The sequence below is a fragment of the Ciconia boyciana genome, chromosome 31 (assembly GCF_034638445.1).
Source record: "Ciconia boyciana chromosome 31, ASM3463844v1, whole genome shotgun sequence".
Lineage (NCBI taxonomy): Eukaryota > Metazoa > Chordata > Aves > Ciconiiformes > Ciconiidae > Ciconia > Ciconia boyciana.
The window spans coordinates 362,217-381,841 of record NC_132964.1 but is presented as its reverse complement, the minus strand read 5'-3'; the positions used below and the strand labels follow the sequence as shown (position 1 = coordinate 381,841).

Here is a 19,625-nt window from a genome sequence, read left to right as displayed (position 1 = left end):
ACCTGGTTCCTGGTGCTGGTGGCAGTACCCGGGGCCGGTACCCAGTGCCAGCAGCGGTCCCTGGTCCCCGATGCCGGTACCTGGTGCCGGTGGCAGTACCCAATGCTGGTAACCTGGTGCCGGTCCCCAGTGCTGGTACCCGGTGCCGGTGGCAGTGGCAGTCCCTGGCCCCTGGTGCCCTTGGCCCAGTGCCGGTGGCAGTACCCAGGGCCGTTACCCGGTGCCGGTGGCGGTCCCTGGTGCTGGTACCCGGTGCAGGTGGCAGTACCCGGTGCCACTGCCGGTCCCTGGTGCCGGTACCCGGTGCCAGTGGTGGTCCCTGGTCCCCAATCCCGGTACCGGTGGCAGTCCCTGGTCCCCAGTGCCGGTACCCGGTGCCGGTGGCAGTACCCGGTGTCGGTACCCAGTGGCAGTACCCGGTGCCAGCGGCGGTCCCCGGCAGCGGTCCCCAGTGCCAGTGGCGGTCCCCGGTCCCCGGTGCCGGTGGCAGTACCCGGTGCCAGTGCCCGGTGCCGGTGGTGGTCCCCGGTGCCAGTGGCAGTACGCAGTGGCAGCAGCCAGTGCCGGTCCCCGGTGGTGGTCCCCGCTCCCCGGTGCCAGTGGCAGCACCCAACGCCACTCCCCGGTGCCGGTGGCAGTACCCGGTGGCAGCACCCGGTGCCGGTCCCCGGTGCCGGTGGCAGTACCCGGTGCCGGTCCCCGGTCCCCGGTGCCGGTGGCAGTACCCGGTGCCGGTGGCAGTACCCGGTGCCGGTCCCCGGTTCCCGGTGCCAGTGGCAGTACCCGGTGCCGGTGGCAGTACCCGGTGCCGGTGGCAGCACCCGGTGCCGGTCCCCGGTGCCGGTGGCAGTACCCGGTGCCGGTGGCAGTACCCGGTGCCGGTCCCCGGTCCCCGGTGCCGGTGGCAGTACCCGGTGCCGGTGGCAGTACGCAGTGGCAGCACCCGGTGCCGGTCCCCGGTCCCCGGTCCCCGATGGCGGCGGTGGCGGCCGCCGGCCGCCAGGGGGCGCGCTGCCGGCGGGCGGGCGGGCGTGGCCTGCGGGGGGCGTGGCCGGGCGGGGCGGGGCGTGCCGGCGGGCGCGGGCGGGGGCGGGGGGCGGCGGCGGCTCCAAGATGGCCGCGGTGTCGGTGTTCCCCGGCGTGCGGCTCCTCACCATCGGGGACGCCAACGGCGAGATCCAGCGGCACCAGGAGCAGCAGCCGCTGCGCCTCGAGGTCCGCACCGGCCCCGACAGCGCCGGCCTGGCGCTCTACGGCCGTGAGTGCGGGCGGGGCGGCGGGGGCCGGCCCGGGGCTGGGGGGCCCGGCCCGGGGCTGGCGGGGGCTGCGGGGACGAGGCACGGAGGGGGAGGCTGGGGCTGGGGGGTGGGGGCCGGGGGGTTTGGGGTGAAGGGGTACGGGGGGCGGGGAGTGTAGGGCTTAGATGGGGGTGGGGGAGATGGGGGTGGGGACGTGGGGGGCTGGGGGGTGTCCGTGGGGGCAGAATGGATGGGAGGGGTGCAGGTATCTGGGGGGCTGGGCGTGGATAGAGGGGGTAGGGGGGCTGTGGGGTGCGGGGGTATGTGGGGACATGGGGGGTTGGGGGTTCAGGGGCTGTGGGGCCAGAATGGAGGGGGGCTGGAAGGGTCTATGGGGGGCTGGGGGCGTAGGGCTTAGATGGGGTGGGGGGTGAGGGGACATGGGGGCTCAGGGGAGTTTGGGGGTGCAGGGGCTTGTGGGGCCAGAAAGGATGGGGGGCCTGGCGGGTTTGGATTGGGGGGGGCTGGCTCGGTGCCGTCCAGGGTGGGCAAAGGGGTGCTGGGGGACGTGGGCTCGGTGGAGCCTGGGGGGCCGGGCCCGTGGGGTGGCGTTGGGGGGCTGGCGGTGTGGGGCTGGGGGGGGACTCTGGGGGCCGGTGGGCCCGTGTTGTTCGGGGGGTGCCAGCGCCGTCCCCCCTCACCCGCCGTGGGAAGGGCAGGGGGGGCTCCCCGTCCCACCGGGCGTTTGCCGGGGGCTGCGGAAAGTTGGTTCACGGGCCCCCCCCCACGGCCCCGGTTTGGTGACCTCCAGGCGCCGCGGTGGCTGTCCCGGCCTGGCCGGGGGGTCTCTCCGGCCGCCCTTAGCGAAGTACCGGGGGGGCTCGTTCCCCGGCCGGCGGGCGCGGTGCCGGAGCTGAGTTTTCTTTGTCTCTGTGCAAGAATTGCGGCTTTTTTCTTTTTTTTTGTTTTCTTTTTGTTGTTGTTTTGTTATTTTTTCCCCCCTTTCCCAAATCCGGCGGCTCCTGCGCTTTGTGCTGGGTGAAGCTTGGGCGTACGCCGGCACCGGTGCCGGCACGGTGCTGCCGGAGCCTCCCCGTCCTCTGCGCCCGGCCGGTTTTCGTGCGATTACCGGCGGAGACGTCGGCTTTACGGCCGCGCCGTCATGGGGCAGTAACGACCCGACCCCCTTCCCTCCCCGCTAACGACCCGCTCCGGTGAAATTAATCGATCGGCGCAAGTAATTAACGTGCGGCAGCCGTCCTGCGCTGGGTTTGGAGGAGACCTCGTCTGCGGTGTGGGATGGGGCAGGGGAAACTGAGGCACGCGGGGCTGGCTCGTCCCTGAGCCCACGGCTCATCCTGCCTCTGCCTCGGTGCCACCCCGGTGCTTTCTCGGCCTGGGTTCCCTCACCGGCTGCCGAAGCTTCACCGCGGCTCGGCCGGGAGGAGCGGGGACGCTGGTGGGGAGCTGGACCCGCTCCCCTCGGAGCAGAAATAAGGTTTTGAGCGACTTTCCGGCGCCGAGAGCGAAGCTTCGCCTGGAGCCCCAAGGTTACTTCGGTTCTTGGCGAGCACCGAGGGCTGTCCGTGTGCCGGCGCGGCCCCGTGAGGCGCCGACCCTCGGCTCCGCGGCTTCTCCATCCCTCACCGCGTCCCGCTGCCGCGTCCGGCTCGTCGCCCCGCGCCGGCCAGCGTCCAGCCCCCCCCCCCGCCCCGCCATCATCCCCCTTTTCCAGGCGTTTGCCAGAAAAGCCTTTGTGTGGCCGGGGCCGGGGGTCTCTCGCTGCCCTTTCAGCGCCGGGGCGGCCGCCGGCACATCTGCCGGCCCTTTTTTATCGGCCACAAAGAGCCCGGAGGCCCGGGCTGACAGCCTGATTAACGTGGCTGGCGGGAATTTGCATTTAATGGCTTTGCCGAGCAGCGCCGCGGGCAGTGCCGGGCTCGGTGCGGGTGCTGCCGCAGCCCTGCCGGGGTCTCCTTTGGGGCTGGAAGCCGTGGGTCGAGCCGGAAGCCCCCCAGCTTGTTTCCCTCTCGTCGCTCCAAATTAATCGGGCAACTTAACGTAGTGCGTGGCGAGTCCGAAGCGGCGACGTGCCGGGAGCCTGGCCGGCAGCAGGCAGGGCTGCCTGGCACTGCCAGGGCGAGAGGGACCGGCAGCGAGATGCCGGGGAAAAACAGGTTTTGCCGCAGCAGCTCGTTTGGTTTTTCCGGCGGGCCGCCGCGTGAGAAAGGCAGTGCTGGCTGGAGGTGCTAATTACCCGCTCGCCGCTCCCCGGCTTCAAAGCGGCTAACGAGGGAACGCCGTGACGCCCGTGGCAGGAGGCTGGTGCAGATGCCGGCAGTGCCCGCGGTGGGGAGGCTGGGGTGGCCGGCGCTGCTCCCGGCCGGGCCGCGGGCGGCTCAGCCCATCTCCCCTCGTCCTTCCTCCCGGCATCGCTTGGCTTCGCCGGGGCCGGGAGCCAGGGGGTCCCCGCAGAGCCGGGGGTCCCCCGTCCGTCCCCGGCAGCGATGGGCAGCGGCATCGATCTGTATTTCTGGCTGCTCGAAAGCCCGGTGCACCCCCTCGGCCGCGCGCGAGGGGTTTGTCTGTCGTGTTCCCCCCCTCCCCGCAATGCCGCGGAGGTTAATTAGGCTAATTATGTCTTCTCCCGCTCCCTTGGCATCCGTCTAACGCGAGGTGGGGGGGGGGGGGGGGCGGACACGGGTTTGGGCTGAGCCGCGCCAGCGTGGCACGCAGGCAGCGGGGTCCGAGGGGAGCCGGCGGGGCTGGTGGGGGGGCTTCGCCTGGCTCTCACCCCCCCGCTCTCTCTTTTCCCACCCCCCAGATGAAGACGTCTGCGTGTTCAAGTGCTCCGTGTCCCGAGAGACCGAGTGCAGCCGCGTGGGCAAACAGTCCTTCATCATCACGCTGGGCTGCAACAGCGTCCTCATCCAGTTCGCCACCCCCAACGGTGCGTCCCCCGCCCCGGGGGGGTGGTTTGGCTTCGCCGGGACCCTTGCCGTCCCCCCCACGCCCCCGGCTAAAGTCCCCCTCCGTCTTTTCCAGATTTCTGTTCCTTTTATAACATCCTGAAAAACTGCCGAGGCCACAACACAGAGCGCTCGGTCTTCAGCGAGCGGACAGAGGAATCCTCGGCCGTGCAGTACTTCCAGGTGAGGGGCTGCCCCGGCCGGGCGCGGCCGCCGGCGAGGGTTTGGCCACGGCACCCCCGGTGACATCGCGTCCCTCTGTCCCCAGTTCTACGGGTACCTGTCCCAGCAGCAGAACATGATGCAGGACTACGTCCGGACGGGCACCTACCAGCGAGCCATCCTGCAGAACCACAGCGACTTCAAGGACAAGGTCAGCCCGGCACCCTCCCCCCCGAACCGCCCCGGCGGGTACAGTAGTTTTGGTGAAATGCGCCTCATTTCGGTGTCTGGCTCCGGCTCCTGCTGCCAGACTTTGGTCTGCCGCGCCGGCTTGCCCCGTGCGCCCGGCCGGGAGGGTAGTTACACGCCGGAGCTGGAAGAGGTGCCTTGATTTGGTCTCTCCTCCCTTTTTTCCCCCCCCGCTTTTAATCTGTTTCGGTGCTTTCCCGCCTCCTTCCTAGCGGTTTTATTTTTAATATTTCTTCAAAAATACGGGCCGGCTGCGAGCGCGCGGCCGGCAGGAGGCGGGACGGTGGCCAAGAGCCGCGTGCTGCCGGCTGATGCCATCCCTGGAGCCGCTGGCACCAGGGCACGGCCGGCTTCCCACGCCGTCACCCCTGATCCCCCTAATCGGGGGGTTATATATAGGATCAAAGAGGATTTGGGTGCTTGGGTGCCGTCCGCTGGCTCGGCCGCGGCGCTCCTAATCCCGTTCTTCCCCGCGGCGCTGGGAAGCGGCCAGGGCCGAGCCCTCGGAGCTGCTGCGGGTCCCGGCATGATTCGGCGCGGTGCCGAGGTGGGATAACACCACAGTCAGGTCCCGCTGCCGAGCGGAGCGGGCTCTGTGCGCACAACTCGTTACCGGAGCTTCTAATTAGCGCTTCTAGCCGGGTGGGTAACGACTCGCAGGAGTTAGTTCCTTCTCCGGAGCCGGTTTGCTCTGCCACCGGTCGGCACTGTGGCGGGGGGTGGCTTTCCCCCCAGGAGGGGCCCTGCCGGTGCCGCTGCCTTGGTTTTTCCCTCTTGGGAACCCAAATCTTGGGGACCCCGACCCTGGCTCTGGGGTGAGGACGCTGGGAGCTGGGCGGGATGAGAGCCCTGCAGCCCGTCCCCGGCTCCGGAGCGGGTGCCGGTGGTTCACCGTATCCTCGCTGCCTCCCTCCCAGATCGTCCTGGACGTCGGCTGCGGCTCCGGCATCCTCTCCTTCTTCGCGGCGCAGGCCGGGGCGAGGAAGATCTACGCGGTGGAAGCCAGCACCATGGCCCAGCACGCGGAGGTGAGCGGCCCCGGCGCCCGCCGCCGGGCAGCTCTTGGCTTTGCCGAGCTCGGCGGTCTCGCGCCAAACCCATCTGGGATTACCCCGCTTGGAGCCGTGCCCCTACTCCAGTACAACCCAGTAGCGCTGGGATGACGGCGCCGGGACCGCGGCGGGGGGGCTCTGCCTCCCGCCGCGTGTCTGTCCCCGGGGCGGGGGCGCTTCCCGGGGCTGCTCGTCCCCCTGAACGTCGTGTGTGTCCCCCCCCCCCTTTTTTTTCCTGGGGCAGGTGCTGGTGAAGAGCAACAACCTGACGGACCGGATCGTGGTCATCCCGGGGAAGGTGGAGGAGGTCTCGCTGCCCGAGCAGGTGGACATCATCATCTCCGAGCCCATGGGCTACATGCTCTTCAACGAGCGGATGCTGGAGAGCTACCTCCATGCCAAGAAGTACCTGAAACCCAGCGGTGAGCGCCGGGGGGGCGCGCGGCCGCTTCCCCAGAGGGGATGGGGGGGGGTTCCTGGCACCCCGGGGGGCTCTTCCTTTGTCTGCCGGACCCTACGAGCCCGGGGAGGGAGGGAGCGGGCGGGCGCTTCCCTGGCCCCCCACAACCGAACCCTCGCCTCCCCCGTCCAGGGAACATGTTCCCCACGATCGGTGACGTCCACTTGGCCCCGTTCACGGACGAGCAGCTCTACATGGAGCAGTTCACCAAGGCCAATTTCTGGTGAGTCCGGCCCCGGGGAAGGGACGATCCTGACCCCTTCCCATGTCCCAGAGGGGTTTGGGGGGGCCGGAGCCGCCCCCTCCTCACGTGCGTGTCCCCCCCCCGCCCCTCGCGCAGGTACCAGCCGTCCTTCCACGGCGTCGACCTCTCCGCGCTCCGAGGGGCGGCCGTGGACGAGTATTTCAGGCAGCCCGTGGTGGTGAGCAGCCCCCAGGTCCCCGCGGAGGGGGACGGGGAACTGTCGGGGGGCCCTGGGCGAGCCTGGGTGGGGGGTCCCAGCCCCGCTCCCCGTGGGTCAGGGTGCTCCTGGCCGCTGACCCCCACCTTCCCCCCGCCCAGGACACCTTCGATATCAGGATCTTGATGGCCAAATCGGTCAAATACACCGTGAATTTCTTAGAAGCCAAAGAAGGCGACTTGCACAGGTGGGTGGCAGCGGGGACGGGCCCGGCTGAGCCCCCCCCAGCCCCCCCCCGAGGCCTTTGGGCACCCCGGGGTGCTGGGGGGGCTCGACCCCCCCCCGGTGACGGCTCGGCTTTGCCTTTTTGCCTTCCAGGATAGAAATCCCCTTCAAGTTCCACATGCTGCACTCGGGGCTGGTCCACGGCCTGGCCTTCTGGTTCGACGTAGCCTTCATCGGCTCCATGTACGTGGGGGGACCCGGGGGGAGCCCAAGGGGGGGGCCAGGGCCGTGCCTCACCCCCCCCCCCGCCCTGTTTCTCCCCACCCCCCACCCCCCAGAATGACGGTGTGGCTCTCGACGGCCCCCACCGAACCGCTGACCCACTGGTACCAGGTCCGGTGCCTGTTCCAGTCGCCGCTCTTTGCCAAAGCTGGCGACACGCTCTCAGGGACTTGCCTCCTCATCGCCAACAAGAGGTGGGACCTGGGGGGGGGGCGCGGGGGGGTCCCCACCCCACGGCTGGGGGTGGCGCGGGGGGGTCCCCACCCCACAGCCAGGCCCTTGCCGGAGCCGCCGTCCCGGTTTGGGTTATGCCGGCCACGATCTGGTTCTGCCGCGGTCCCATGGCACCTCGTGCCGGCACCGGGAATAGCTGGGGGGGGCGGCTCGGCGGGGGGGGGCGGCTCGGCAGAGGGGGCCGTGCCCCGGTTTGGGCCGGGGGGGGCCCTGCCCCAGTTTCGGCGGTGTATTTATAGCTTGCAGTGGGGACGGCCGCGACCCAGATGCCGATGCCGTTGCTGCTGCTCCCCCGGGGGGCCGGGATGGGGGGGGGGGCTGGGTCGCTCTGGCCGCCCCCTCTCCACCTCCCCGGGTGCAGTTTGGGGGGGTCTCACAGCCCATCATTGTCCCCCCCCCAGACAGAGCTACGACATCAGCATCGTGGCTCAGGTGGACCAGACCGGCTCCAAGTCCAGCAACCTCCTCGACCTGAAAAACCCCTTCTTCAGGTAGGGCCGGGGGGCTCGGGAGGGGGAGCGGGACCGGGGGTCCCCACCGAGCCCCCCAGGCCTCACTCCTACCCCCGGCCCCCCCCCCTCCCCCAGGTACACGGGGACGACCCCCTCGCCCCCCCCCGGCTCCCACTACACCTCCCCCTCGGAGAACATGTGGAACACGGGCAGCACCTACAACATGAGCACGGGCATGGCCGTGGCCGGTGGGTACCAGCGTGGCCGCGGGGGCTCTGCCGAAACCCGGGGCGGGGGGGGGTACGGCATCATGGCAGGGGGCTGCCAAACCCCCTTTGGGGTGTGGGGGCCTGACCACCCCCGCCCCCCCCCTTGCTTTCTCTGCGGCGCAGGCATGCCGGCGGCGTACGACCTCAGCAGCGTTATCGCCGGCGGCTCCAACGTCGGCCACAACAACCTGATTCCTTTAGGTGAGCGCCGGTGGGGGGTGGCCGGGTGGGTTGTGGGGCTGGGGGGGGGGTCCCCGAAGCCTCCCACAGCCCCCCACCTCCCCTCCCTCACCGCTCCCCCCTCCCTCCGCAGCCAACACCGGCATCGTCAACCACACTCACTCCAGGATGGGCTCCATCATGAGCACGGGCATCGTCCAAGGTAACCCCCCCCGCCCCCGGCGCCCCGCTCCGGCAGCCCCCCGCCCCCCTGACCCCCCTCTCCCCCAGGCTCCTCCAGCGGCCAGAGCAGCGCCGGCTCCAGCACCCACTACCCCCTCAACAGCCAGTTCACCATGGGGGGCCCCGCCATCTCCATGGCCTCCCCCATGTCCATCACCACCAACACGATGCATTACGGCAGCTAAGGGGCTCCCCGGGACTTGCCAGCGCCAGGAAAACCAAACGCAGAGCCCCCCCCTCGCCGCCCCCCGCCCCGGGGCCGCCCAGGAGGGTTTTTGACCCTCCTCTGCCGGATGAAGCCGCCCAGCCCGCGCTCCGCTCGCCGACGCCGGACCCGGATGGCGTTTTTGTTTTGTTTTTTTTTTCTTTTTTTGGTTGGTTTTTTTGGGGTTTTCTTTTTTTTTTTTTTTTTTTTTAAACGAAAAAGGCCGGAGCCACCAGCCCCCACGCCGCCCGGGAGCTCGGTCCCTGCGCCGGGGGGGGGAGCCCCACGCGGGGGGGGGGGAAAGGCTGAATGTACCAAAAGCTCCTCTTTCGGCCCCGTCCCTGCCCGCCGGGGCCCTGTTAGGGAAGGCTCCCCGGCGCGGCTGCGCTCGGCGGCACGTTCGGTGTCGCTTCGCGTCCCCGTGCTCGGCGCCCGAACTCTCCTCTCTCCTGTTTTCCCCTCGAGGGGCGCGGTGGGGACCCCCCCGTGCCGGGGGAGCCGGCCCCTCGCTGGGCCGTCGCGTAGGAATAGCGGATCTGCTGTTTTTTCGGCTGTAGTACTGAATAAACGGGAGGGTTTCGAAGGATTGCGCCCCGCTGGCTTCCGTGGCCGGACCCCGGCTCCGGCACGGCCCCCTCCCCGGCCTCCCCCCCGGGGTGGTTTTGGGGCTCCCCCCAGGCAGGAGACGGCAGCGGGGCGCAGGGCGGGGCCGTCCCCGCGTTTATTTGGGTCGCTTTGCATAGAGACGAGCTGGCAGCTGAGAGGAGCCGCGGCCGGCGCTGCCCCGGCACGGGGGAGCCCAGGACCCCCCCCACCCCTCACCGCGCGGGGTGGGTGCCCGGCAGGGAGACGTTGGTGCCGGGGAGCTGCGGCGCGTGGCTGCGGAGCCCCTCGGCCCCCGCCGTGGCGTGCAGCGGCGAAGGGGCCGGGCCGGCGCTCGGCGGCCGCTGGAAAAAGTAGAGCTGGGAGGAAAAGAAAAACCACGCGGGGGTCACCGGGGCGGACGCGGAGCCCCCGGGCACCCCCCGACCGCCGCCGGCGGGTACCTTGCAGCCAACGGCGAGGAGGGCGTGCAGGGAGACGACGGCGGCCACCACGGCCAGCGCGGTTGCCCGGCTGTCGGCACGGACCAGCGGCCAGAAGGTGAGGGCCAGCACCGACGCCGAGAGCAGCGCGGCCAGGGCCAGCAGCAGCCACTGCAGCCAGGCGGCCGGGATCAGCCACAGGACCTGCGGGGACAGCGGCCCGTCACCCCCCGCGTCCCCTCGCCGCCAAGGCCGGGGACCCTCCCCGGGACTCACCGCGGTGGGGACGTAGGCGGAGAGGGAGTAGCCGTAGACGCAGACGGTCTCCAGGAAGCTGTAGGCGCCGGGGCTCTGCCGCCACCGCAGGAACCCCCACAGTGCCAGCGGCACCAGCCAGGCATAGCAGTAGATGAGGGTGGCGGCGATGGTGACTGGGGGGGACGGGGGGGGGGGGTCAGGGCACGGCCGGGGTCCCCGTGACCCCACCGTTGGGGCGTCCGGCCCCCCCACCCCACCCCCCGAGCCGCGGCGCCGGCACCCTCACCGTTGTGGAACTGGGGGCTGTAGCGGTAGGCGGGGGACGCTCGCTTCTCCGTCAGGTGGGAGAGGTTCCCGCTGATGGCCAGGGCGAACACCAGCGTGGCGCAGATCCAGAAGGGCCCTGGGGACGGGGACGCGCCGTCAGCGAGGAGCCGCCGCGGTGGCGCCGGGGTCGGCACCGGGACGGCGACGGCCGCTTCGTTCTCACCGTACAAGTCGGGGTTGTTGCGCAGGTGGTGACGCACAAAATTCTTCCCCGGTAACGGCGTCACCGAGCCCTTGATCCTCTCCAGCACCTGCCGGGGACGAGGGCAGAGCCTCAGCCGGGCCGGCGGGTGCCGGTGCCGGCTGCCGCGCCGAAAGGCGCCGTTACCTGGCGGGTGTCGACGTCGAAGAAGGCCTGGTAGTACTCGAAGGTCCAGAAGCTGCGCGGCCGCCGCTGCCCACCCAGCAGCTGCGGGGGGGAGTGGGCTGAGCCGGGGTTCGGCCGCAGCCCCGGGGCTCCGGCGGAGCCCGTTCCCCCTCACCGGCAGGGCCCGGGTTCGGGGGGTTCGGGGGTGCAGGGCCCCCCCCCCCTTCTCTCACCTCCGTCGTGTCGGTGTCGTCCCCCGGCTCGCCCTCCTCGGGGCCCACGTCCACGGCGGCGTGGCTCGGCCGCCCCTCGCCGGCGCGGGGGGTCGTGGCGTCGGGGGTGGCCGCCAGCAGCTCCGCCGCCTCCTCGAACTCTGCGGGATGGGGGAGTGGGGGGGCAGGAACCGGGCCGGGGGGACCCCGCCCTGCCGGGACCCGGGGGGGGGCGGGACCCCCTCCCGCCAGCTCATGACTTAGGGGACCCCCACCCCCCCCCCGGTGCCCGCACGGGGCTCAGGGCCGGGGGACACCCGGGGGGGGTGGGGGTGGCAGGACCGGGGGTCCCCGGCCGGGTCGGGGGGCGCGGCCCGGCCCCGCTGAGACTCACCCTGAAAGCGGAGCTCGTCGGGGGCGGCCATGGCGGAGCCTCTCGCTGCCGGGACGAAACGCACCGTGGTTGTACGGGACCCACCGGGACCCCCGAAACCCGCTCGGGGCTCCCGATCCCCCCTCCCCCTCCCCCCGGTGCCGGTGCTGCCGCTCCCGGTCCCCGCTCACCGCCCGGCCCCGTCGACGTGGTTCTTCCCCCCCTACTCCACGGCCGCGATGGTTCCGCCCGGTCCGTCCCGCTCCCGCCCCCTCCGCCCCGCGCCCCGCCGACGTGGTTCCGCCCGGTCCGTCGCTGGGTCCGTCCCGGCGGGAGCCGCTTCCGGCCATGGCGGCGGCGGCGGCGGCGGCGGCCGGGGGGGGCCGCGGCCTCTGGGGACGCCTCGCGGAGAGTCGCATCGGTGAGGGGGGCCCGGGGGGGTCCGGGGCAACGGGGACCCCGGGGGCAACTGGGGGCTGAGCCCTGGGGGGGGGGGCGGCGGGAGCCTGGGGCCGGGGCGCGGCCTAGACCAACGGGGGGCACCCCGACACTCTTGGGGTCAATGGGGGGTCTGGGGGGCACTCCCCACCCCTGGGTCGGGGGGAACTTGGGGGCAGCCCCGACACCCCCGGGGTCAATGGGGGGTCTGGGGGGCAGCCAGGACCCCTGGGTCTGGGGGGGGACTGGGGGGCGGACCTGACACCCCCGGGGTCAATGGGGGGTCTGGGGGGCGGCCAGGAGTCCTCGGTCTTGGGGGGAGGGGGGTCTGGGGGGTCTGGGGGGCAGCCCCGACACCCCGGGGTCAATGGGGAGGTTTGGGGGCAGCCAGGACCCCTGGGTCTGGGGGGGACACACTGGGGGGGGGCCAGCCCCAACCCCTGCGTTCAATGGGGGGTCTGGGGGCAGCCCCGACACCCCGGGGTCAATGGGGAGGTTTGGGGGCAGCCAGGACCCCTGGGTCTGGGGGGGACTGGGGGGGCAGACCTGACACCCCCGGGGTCAACGGGGAGGTTTGGGGGCAGCCAGGACCCCTGGGTCTGGGGGGGCAGCCCTGACACCCCGGCATCAATGGGGGGTCTGGGCGGCGGCCAGGAGTCCTCGGTCTTGGGGGGAGGGGGGTCTGGGGGGCAGCCCCGACACCCCCGGGGTCAATGGGGAGGTTTGGGGGGCAGCCGGGACCCCTGGGTCTGGGGGGGCAGCCCTGACACCCTGGCGTCAATGGGGGGGTCTGGGGGGCAGCCCGGCCCCCGGCCCCGCTGCCGGGGGTCCGGCCCGGCTGACGGCTCCGGCAGGGCGCTGGTGGCGGGCGCTGCTGCAGGACTACGCGGCGGCGGCGCGGGAAGCGGCGCTGGGGGCTCGTCGCCGTCCCGGGGCGGCGGCGGGTTCCCTGGCGGGGCTGGCGGGAGCGGCCGCCTGCGTCGCCGCCGTCCCCAGCGCCGAATCCTTCGAGGCGGCGACGGTGGAAGCGGCCGGCACGCTGCTGCTCCTCTCCCCCGGCACCCGCAGCCCCGCCGCCGACCGGCACGTCCAACGCCTGCTGCGGCGTCGCGAGGCCGGCCGGCTGCGTTACCGCAACCTCCTCTTCTTGGCGGTGGTCTACGAAGCCCCCCACGCCGCCGACGCCGCGCTCTACCTGGCGCGGTGCCGGCATTTGCGGCCGCGTTGGCGGGAGCTGCCCGGTCGCCTGCTGGACGTGGGGTTCTGGGGACGCTGGTGGGTGCTGGGGGCCCGGCTGCGGGACTGCGACGTCAACGAGGAGGAGTTCGGGGGGCTGCCGGCCCGGCTGCGCCGCCTGGACCCCCACCACCTCCGCTCCCACCGCAACGAGAGCCAGTTCCTGGAGAAATTCCAGCCCGTCATCCTCACCCAGGAGGAGATCCGGCGCGCCGAGAGCGAGGCGGCGGCGCCGGCGCGCGCCGCCGGCGCGCGGATCGGTGGCAGCGCCGGGGATCCGTGAACGGGACCCCCAGCCGCGGGTGAGGGCGGCGCGTTCAACTCGTTAACGCAGCTGCATGTGCGATTGTAACTCGTCATTTACTGAAATCTCGTTTATGACTCGTTAACGCCGCCGAACGCGCGGGGATTTACCCCAGTTGGGGTGGGGGGAGCGAAGGCGCCGCAGGGACGTGTCGCTGCGCCCCGATTACCCGCCAGCCGTTCGTTACGGCGTCTTGTTATTAATTTTAGACGTTAAGACGTCTCATTTTCGGCGCGCCTTCCTAATTAGCGCTCAGCCGTTCATTAAGACGTTCGTTAGGGCGTCAATGCGTCCGCTCCCCCCCCCCCCCCCCCCGTGAATTATTTATCGCTGGCGGCGATGCAACGGCTCCCCCCCACGGTGTTTAATTAATATATTTATATAGTTTTATATATAATATTTTATATATAAATATATAAATATTTTATACATACATCTCTACTTTATATTTATTACGTTTTTAAGGACCGAGGCGTTCCCTCCTCCATCCCCGACGTCTCTCCGTCCCCCAAACCCCCCGCCCTGACCCCAAACCCGGCGGAAACGGTTCCACCGGACGGCAAATGTTCCGTTTCCACAGAAATTGCCCTAAACCCACCCGGCTCCCGCGGCCGGCCGGTTCGGGGGGATTCACCGGGATTCGGTGAGCGCCGGGGCTGTGCCGGGGCCTGACGCTGGACGCTTCGTTACGCCTTGATTTCCTTCGGCGATTACGGGAGCGCTGCGGGGGACGCACGGCTGCAGCTTAATTAATAACACCCCCGCGAGATGTTAATTACAGCCGGCGTGGGGTCGGGGGCCAACGAGCGGCGACCTGCGGCCATCAATTTGTTACTCGGGCTTAATTATTCCACTTTTGGGCCCCCAAAATCGATGCGTTTCACCTCAGGTGGGAATTCTGTGGAAAAGCCAAGTTTCTACCCTCCAAAAGCCCCTTTTTCCCCCCATTTCCCCAAGGGACGTCATGCGGGGGGCTCGCCAGTTCATTTTTTTCCCTTCTTCCACATTTTGGGTCTCCCAAAACGGGGGGTGTCGTGACGGGGGTGTCGTGTCGTGACGGGGGTGTCCCCTCTTCCCGCCGCCCCCGTAGCCCGACCGAGCTCCTCGGGGAGGGGGGGGAAGGTAGCGGGAAGCCAAAATTACATGAAATTACCTCACGTCGAGGCCCATCTCGCTCTGGAGAAGGGCCCGGGCCGCCCTGGGGACCCCCGGGACCCCCCGGTCCCTCACAGCCCCCCCCGCCCCTCCCCTTCGCCGCAGTGGCGCGGTCACTGCGCATGCGCGGGGGGGGAGGGAGCACGCGCCGCTGGCGCGCGCACGCCGCCTCTCTCTCTCTCTGCCTCTCTCCCCCGCCCCCCCCCTTCGCCCGCTCCGGCGTTCCCGCCCCCCGGCCCCTTTCTCGCCGTCCCATTGGCTGCGGTGCAGACGCAGCCCGCGCCAGGCCGATCGCCCCGCGTTGACTGGTTGCAAGCGTGGGAGACGGACAGGCGGAGGGGAGGAAGGGGAGGAGAGGGGGGAGAACCTGAGGGCGCCTCCCATTGGCTGCAGCGCGGTGAGCGGGTGGGGCGGGGCCTTCCCCCCTCCCTCGCCGGCTGCGCCCCGCCTCCTCCTATTGGCCAAAGCGCGCCTGCTTCCCCCCCCCCCCCCCCGCCAATGGCCCGGACGGGGCGGGCTCGCCACGCCCACATCGGCCGCTGCGAGGAGAGGGGGCGGGGGGAGCGCGCGCTCCCCTTCCCCTGCCCTCATTGGCCGCGCTGGCGGAGGGCGCCGTGCTATTGGTCGGCCGGGGGCGCGCGCGCGCGAAGGGGGGGGGGGGGGGGGAAATGCGCGAGGCGTCGCGCACGCGCGCTGGGTGCCTGTGGCGGGCGCGCGCGTCTCCGTCGCTCCCTCAGGCGGCGGCGACGGCGGCGGCGGCTCCTTTGTTCCCCCCGCGCCCGGCGAGACGGGGCCGCCCGGCGGGGATGGACCCTGCGAGCGGCTCCTCCGGCGGCCAGCGCGGTAAGGGCCGGCGGGGCCTGGCAGGGTGGCGGGGCCGGAGCCCGGCTGAAAGGGGCCGGGAGGACAGGAGGAGGAGGAGGAGGAGGAGGAGGGGGGGGGTGAGGGGGTACGGCGGCCCGGGAGGGTCACGGAGCTCGGCGGAGCGCTCCTGCTGCTGCCGCCGCCGCCGGCCGCGCTGCCCATTGTTCGGGGCCGGGGGGGGCTCCGCGCCTCCTCCACCCCCATCGGCCGGCAGCAGCCGCCCGACCTCGTCCCCCGGGGTGCCCTCGCCCTCGGCCCCCCACCCCTTCGGCCCACCGCAGCATCCCCCCTCTGTCCCCAAACTCTCTCCTCCCTTCTCAGCCCCCCAATATTCCCCTCCTTTCACTCCCTCTTTGCGCCCCCCAGTATCCCCCACTTTCCAACCCCTCAGCATCTCCCCAACATGCTCCCCCCTTTTTCAGCCCCCCGACCCCCATCACCCCTTTTCAAGCCTCCCTTTTAAGCCTTTTAATCCATCCCCTTTTAAGCCTCCTTTTTCAGCTCCCCATCATCCCTCCTCTATCACCCCCTTTTCAGCCCCCCAGCCCCCATCACCCCCCTTTTCAGCCCCCCAGCATCCTCCTCCCTTCCACCCCATCATCACTCATCCACCACCGTCTCCCCCTGCAGCAATCCTCAGTGCCCCCCATCGGTGGCACCCCTCTTTCCAGCCTCCTTCCTCCAGACCCCCCATCTCCCCACTGCAGGGCCGGCAAGGCTGGGCTCTGTCCCCCCTTGTCCCCCCGCCTGTGCTGCGTAGGGGGTCAGGGACGCCGCAGTTCCCCCCAACCCCATGCTGCTCCCCAGCCTCCTTCCGTGTCCCCCTTCAAAGGGGCACCCTCCCAAATCCAGCCGTTTCCCCCACCCTCCCGGGTGTCCGGTGCCCGCAGCCCCACTGCCCACCTGGGGCTGCGTCCCCCCTCTTTTACACCCTCTTCCCCCTCTCAGTGGGGCAGTGCCCCCCCAGGGGGCATCTCCCCCCAGCGTCATCCTCCCCGTCGGGGCTTTGTTTGTCCTTCTGGAGGACACCGTCCCCCCTCCCCGTGAACACCCCCTCCTCCTGGGGTGCTCGCCCTTCTCCCAAGCCAGGACCCTCCCCAGCTGCTGTCACTGTCGCACACACCCCCTCCCACCACCCCCCAGCTGGTTTTGGGGTGTTCTGTGGGTCTTAGCATCCGCTTCCTCAGGCTGCGGCGGCCTCACCTCGTTCCTCCAACGCCGGGATCGGCCTCCCCTCATCCCATCTCTCCCATCCCCTTCTCCTTTTCTGTCTCCCCACCCCTAAAATTAATTGAGTTTTCCCCCTTTCTGGGGGTGGTGGCACGGGGCGGGGGGTGACAGTACCCCAGCCCCCGAGGATGGGCTCCCTTCGCCCAGGCTCCTCCAGGAGCTGCCCTGGTCTCCGTCCCCCTGGGAATCCATCACCCTTCCCAGCACAAAGGCCGCCCTTGATGTGGGGGGATCGGGGGGATCCGGCTCAGCCGCCGTCACCGGTGGGAACGGGGCGCAGCGAGGGCCCCGCTTTGTGGGGAGGGATGTCGCAGAGGGGGGGTGTGTGGTTTTTATCACGATGCTCGTTAGCAAAAAGCCCCACAGAAATCCCCTGGTGCCGCACAAAGCCCGACGCCCGTTCCTTTGCGGGGACGAGGAGCGTGCGCCGGTGTCCCCGCTCGGTCAGATTGGGGGTGCCTCGGCCGTCGTCTTCCATTTTGAGGGGCGAATCTGCCTCCCCTTTGTTGGTGGCGCAGCCCTCAGTGCCGCGGTCTTTTGTTTTGAGGCAGCGTCGCCATCGGGGCTGTCGGGGGGTCCCTCGGGGCTGCTCCTGGGGGTCCCGGCCAGCGCGGGGGGGGATTTTGGGGCGCAGTCACCAAGCTGTTCCTTTTTCCGACGCTGCGGGTTCCCGATGCGTTAAAGCCAGGCACCAGCGTCATGTTGCAGGGAGATCCCTGCGGCGTTGGGCTGCTGAGAAACACCGAGCGCTTGGTGATTATTTTTATCAATAAGCTCCCGATTTGGGGGGAAAATAATCCTAAATTATTTTCGTGTGACGTTCGGCTCTTTTGAGGTGAAATGCAGTGTTTTCCTGTGCCAGCAGAGCGTGATTTTTAGCTTTCCCCGGCGAGGCTTGGGGTGACAGAGGTCTTCTACAGGTTAGGAGGCTTTTTTCCCCTGTTTTTTTTCCTTTTTTTCCCCAATCAGTGGGCACTGACCGGAGCTGCTCCGGCTCTGCCGACCCGCCCGCTGCTGGGATCGGAGGGAAGATGGGCGAGCGAGCCCGGGGACGCTGCTGCTAATTTCCCCTCTTAGAATAATTCCTATTTTCCTCCTTCGAAGATCAGAGTCTGAAGGAGGCGGGGAGTGGGGGGTGGGTGGGTGTAATTAAGGGATTTGTGCAGCTGCTGCTTAAAATTCATGAGCTGCACCGAGATAACGAAGAAACGAGTGGCGGCGGGCGGTGGGTTTCATTTACCCCCCTGCACAGTTTGAGCTTCTGGGCTTGTTTTGACACTAAAAGTTTAGAAAAGCTTAAAAATCCTGTAACCTTTTCACCCGAGACAAGAAAACTCGGGGCTGAGCCTACCCCGAGCTCTGGGGGACGATTTTAACTGACCAGCACTGGGCTTGCCAACAAAAGAACCCGGGTTTTCAGAGAAGCAACTTATTTTTCACCCAGCCCTCTCTCCTGGCTCTATACATTAGGAAAATGCACTGAAAAGCCTCATAATCAGGCAAAGCGAGCAAGCTGCCCCCGACAAATGACTCGAATTAATTAAGGAAGGCTTTTTTCCTCCTGCAGTCAAGGACTTAATGATGATTCCTAGCCTATGAGCTAGTGGGTTTTTTTTTTTAAATCAAATTATGGTTGTGGAAAGGAGTGAGATGTATTTTTGTGCAGGACCGCGTGAAATCTCTCTTGCCGTAGCGAACGCGCAGGTTATTAATTTTAATTCTTTAATTGATTGTTGTGTGTTTACACGCCGTCGTGGCGGATGTCACCGTGCCTGTGTGGCACGGCTGTGCCCTCGCCCAAAAATCCTCCCCGCCCCCGGGGAGGTCTGGGGCTCACCGTGGTGAGGGGATGGCTATTGCCACATGGCGCGGTGGCCTCGGCGTGCCGGTGGCCTTGCCAGCACGTGCCAGCAGCAGCAGCTCGCAGGATGGACGGACGGACAGACAGCCTCTCCCTCCGCGGGTTTGTAATCTCAGAGGAGATGCGGACAAGGCAGGAGGGGAAGCGGTGCTGCCTTCCCCCCTCCTGCACCTTCTTCCAGGCCTTAACTTCCCCATAAGCAAGCAAATTTCAAAAAAACCCATCAAATTGGTTGCTGCCGTTAGGAACTTTACATCTTTAACAGGCTGAGGAGTAGCGCACATCGTTAACGCCTGCTAACGCGCCTCTCCTCGGAGACTGGGCGAAATGGAGAAGAGTTGCCCTTCTCCTGGCGCCGGATAACGAGGGGTGCCGACTAATTGCCGTTTTTCCCTCCCTGCAGCGTTGCGTTAAAAGCTTGACATCCCGAGACCTCCCCTCGCTGCCGCGCCGGCGCTGCGCCGTGAGGGGTCGGAGACCTCCGTGCCCATAGGTACGTGCCTGGATTTTGGGTTTCCTCGCCTCGGGAGCACCCAGCGCTGGTCAGAGACGCCCCCGTGGGTGACGTTAGGGGGGGGCAGATGTTTTTTTCTTAGAAATAAGAATAAAATTGCCGCAGTGGAGAGGTAATGTTGGTGCTGGCCCAGGCCTGGGTCTCCAGCGGCGCCGGAGAAGAGCAGACCTCTGTTTTTAATGAAAAAGTACTTCACAATTCCGTATCATTCCTTGAATTACGCTGTTTATTTTGGTTTTCTCCTGGAAAAGCCAGTGCCGGGGCGCAGCTCCTGCCCGAACGGGGCTGAGTCGCCTGTCGGTAGGCGGGTAGCGCCCCTCCGTTCCTCTCAAAAATGCTTCGTTAGTCCTCGCTTCCTCGTTAGCTGTGGCAAGAGGAGAGGGAAACGGCTCCTGCAGCCTTTGTTTTCCTCTGGGGGTGGAAAGAGAAAGATTTCGGAGGGCTGGAAGGACTTAACTCGGAGATAAAGCCCTGCCTCCTGTTGCGGGGGGCAGCTCTCGGGGTGCCTGTGGGCGGGCTGGCCGCTCAGCCCAGCTCCCCTCCGCCTGGAAACGAGAGGCTCTGCAGCTGTAAAAGCTGAATTTTCACGGTACCTGGCGCCGGCACAGCTGCCTGGCAGAGCGACGCCCTCAGAACTGCAAAAAATGAGTGAAAACGGCCATGAGTCGCGTTTCTGTTCCCTCGACCGTTTGCGCCTGCGAAGGCTGAAACCCTCAGTGCCCTCGCGCCTCGAGGTCCTGTCGCTGTTCCCCTTCTGAGGCTAGCGAGGCAGCGATCAAACGATTCGAGAAGTGCCGGCGAGTGACGTGAGTATTGAGTATTCTGTTCTTTTAAATTGGGAAATGTACAGCCTGAAGAGCCGTAGCGTTTCTGTTCAAAGACGAGAGCCGTGCCTGCGTCCTTTGAAAGCCGCTCCACGAG

General features: G+C 68.5%; 4 protein-coding genes across 14 annotated transcripts in view; 3 read left to right on the top strand and 1 right to left on the bottom strand.

Annotated features, from left to right (window-relative positions):
* The first annotated feature begins 1,086 nt into the window (after positions 1 to 1,086).
* Positions 1,087 to 9,184, top strand: CARM1 (coactivator associated arginine methyltransferase 1). Its single transcript, XM_072848547.1, has 16 exons — positions 1,087 to 1,258; positions 4,063 to 4,188; positions 4,284 to 4,390; positions 4,476 to 4,580; positions 5,536 to 5,646; positions 5,915 to 6,092; positions 6,263 to 6,353; positions 6,471 to 6,552; positions 6,693 to 6,778; positions 6,910 to 6,999; positions 7,095 to 7,232; positions 7,674 to 7,763; positions 7,860 to 7,972; positions 8,117 to 8,194; positions 8,307 to 8,375; positions 8,444 to 9,184. Exons 1-16 carry the CDS (start codon positions 1,114 to 1,116, stop codon positions 8,578 to 8,580), a joined length of 1,746 nt encoding a protein of 581 aa, XP_072704648.1. The 5' UTR covers positions 1,087 to 1,113; the 3' UTR covers positions 8,581 to 9,184.
* Positions 9,185 to 9,293: 109 nt separating this feature from the next.
* Positions 9,294 to 11,362, bottom strand: YIPF2 (Yip1 domain family member 2). Of its 2 annotated transcripts, XM_072848556.1 has the most exons (9): positions 11,294 to 11,362; positions 11,124 to 11,168; positions 10,751 to 10,890; positions 10,539 to 10,619; positions 10,374 to 10,461; positions 10,170 to 10,286; positions 9,902 to 10,056; positions 9,647 to 9,829; positions 9,294 to 9,562 (listed from the first exon to the last, which is right to left on the bottom strand). In XM_072848556.1, the coding sequence occupies exons 2-9, from the start codon at positions 11,152 to 11,154 to the stop codon at positions 9,419 to 9,421; spliced, it is 939 nt and encodes a 312-aa protein (XP_072704657.1). In that variant the 5' UTR covers positions 11,155 to 11,168; positions 11,294 to 11,362; the 3' UTR covers positions 9,294 to 9,418. The 2 variants fall into 2 exon arrangements, with proteins under 2 accessions (XP_072704657.1, XP_072704658.1); XM_072848557.1 differs by lacking the exon at positions 9,647 to 9,829.
* Position 11,363: 1 nt separating this feature from the next.
* TIMM29 (translocase of inner mitochondrial membrane 29) lies at positions 11,364 to 13,397 on the top strand. Its single transcript, XM_072848567.1, has 2 exons — positions 11,364 to 11,523; positions 12,395 to 13,397. Exons 1-2 carry the CDS (start codon positions 11,451 to 11,453, stop codon positions 13,057 to 13,059), a joined length of 738 nt encoding a protein of 245 aa, XP_072704668.1. The 5' UTR covers positions 11,364 to 11,450; the 3' UTR covers positions 13,060 to 13,397.
* A 1,521-nt stretch (positions 13,398 to 14,918) lies between these two features.
* SMARCA4 (SWI/SNF related BAF chromatin remodeling complex subunit ATPase 4) overlaps positions 14,919 to 19,625 on the top strand; it is a 29,613-nt gene continuing 24,906 nt past the window's right edge. For all 10 annotated transcript variants that reach the window (XM_072848505.1, XM_072848507.1, XM_072848512.1 and 7 more), the window contains exons 1-2: positions 14,919 to 15,078; positions 18,594 to 18,683. The gene's annotated coding sequence lies outside the window, so the exon portion shown is untranslated. The remainder of the gene's footprint in view (positions 15,079 to 18,593; positions 18,684 to 19,625) is intronic.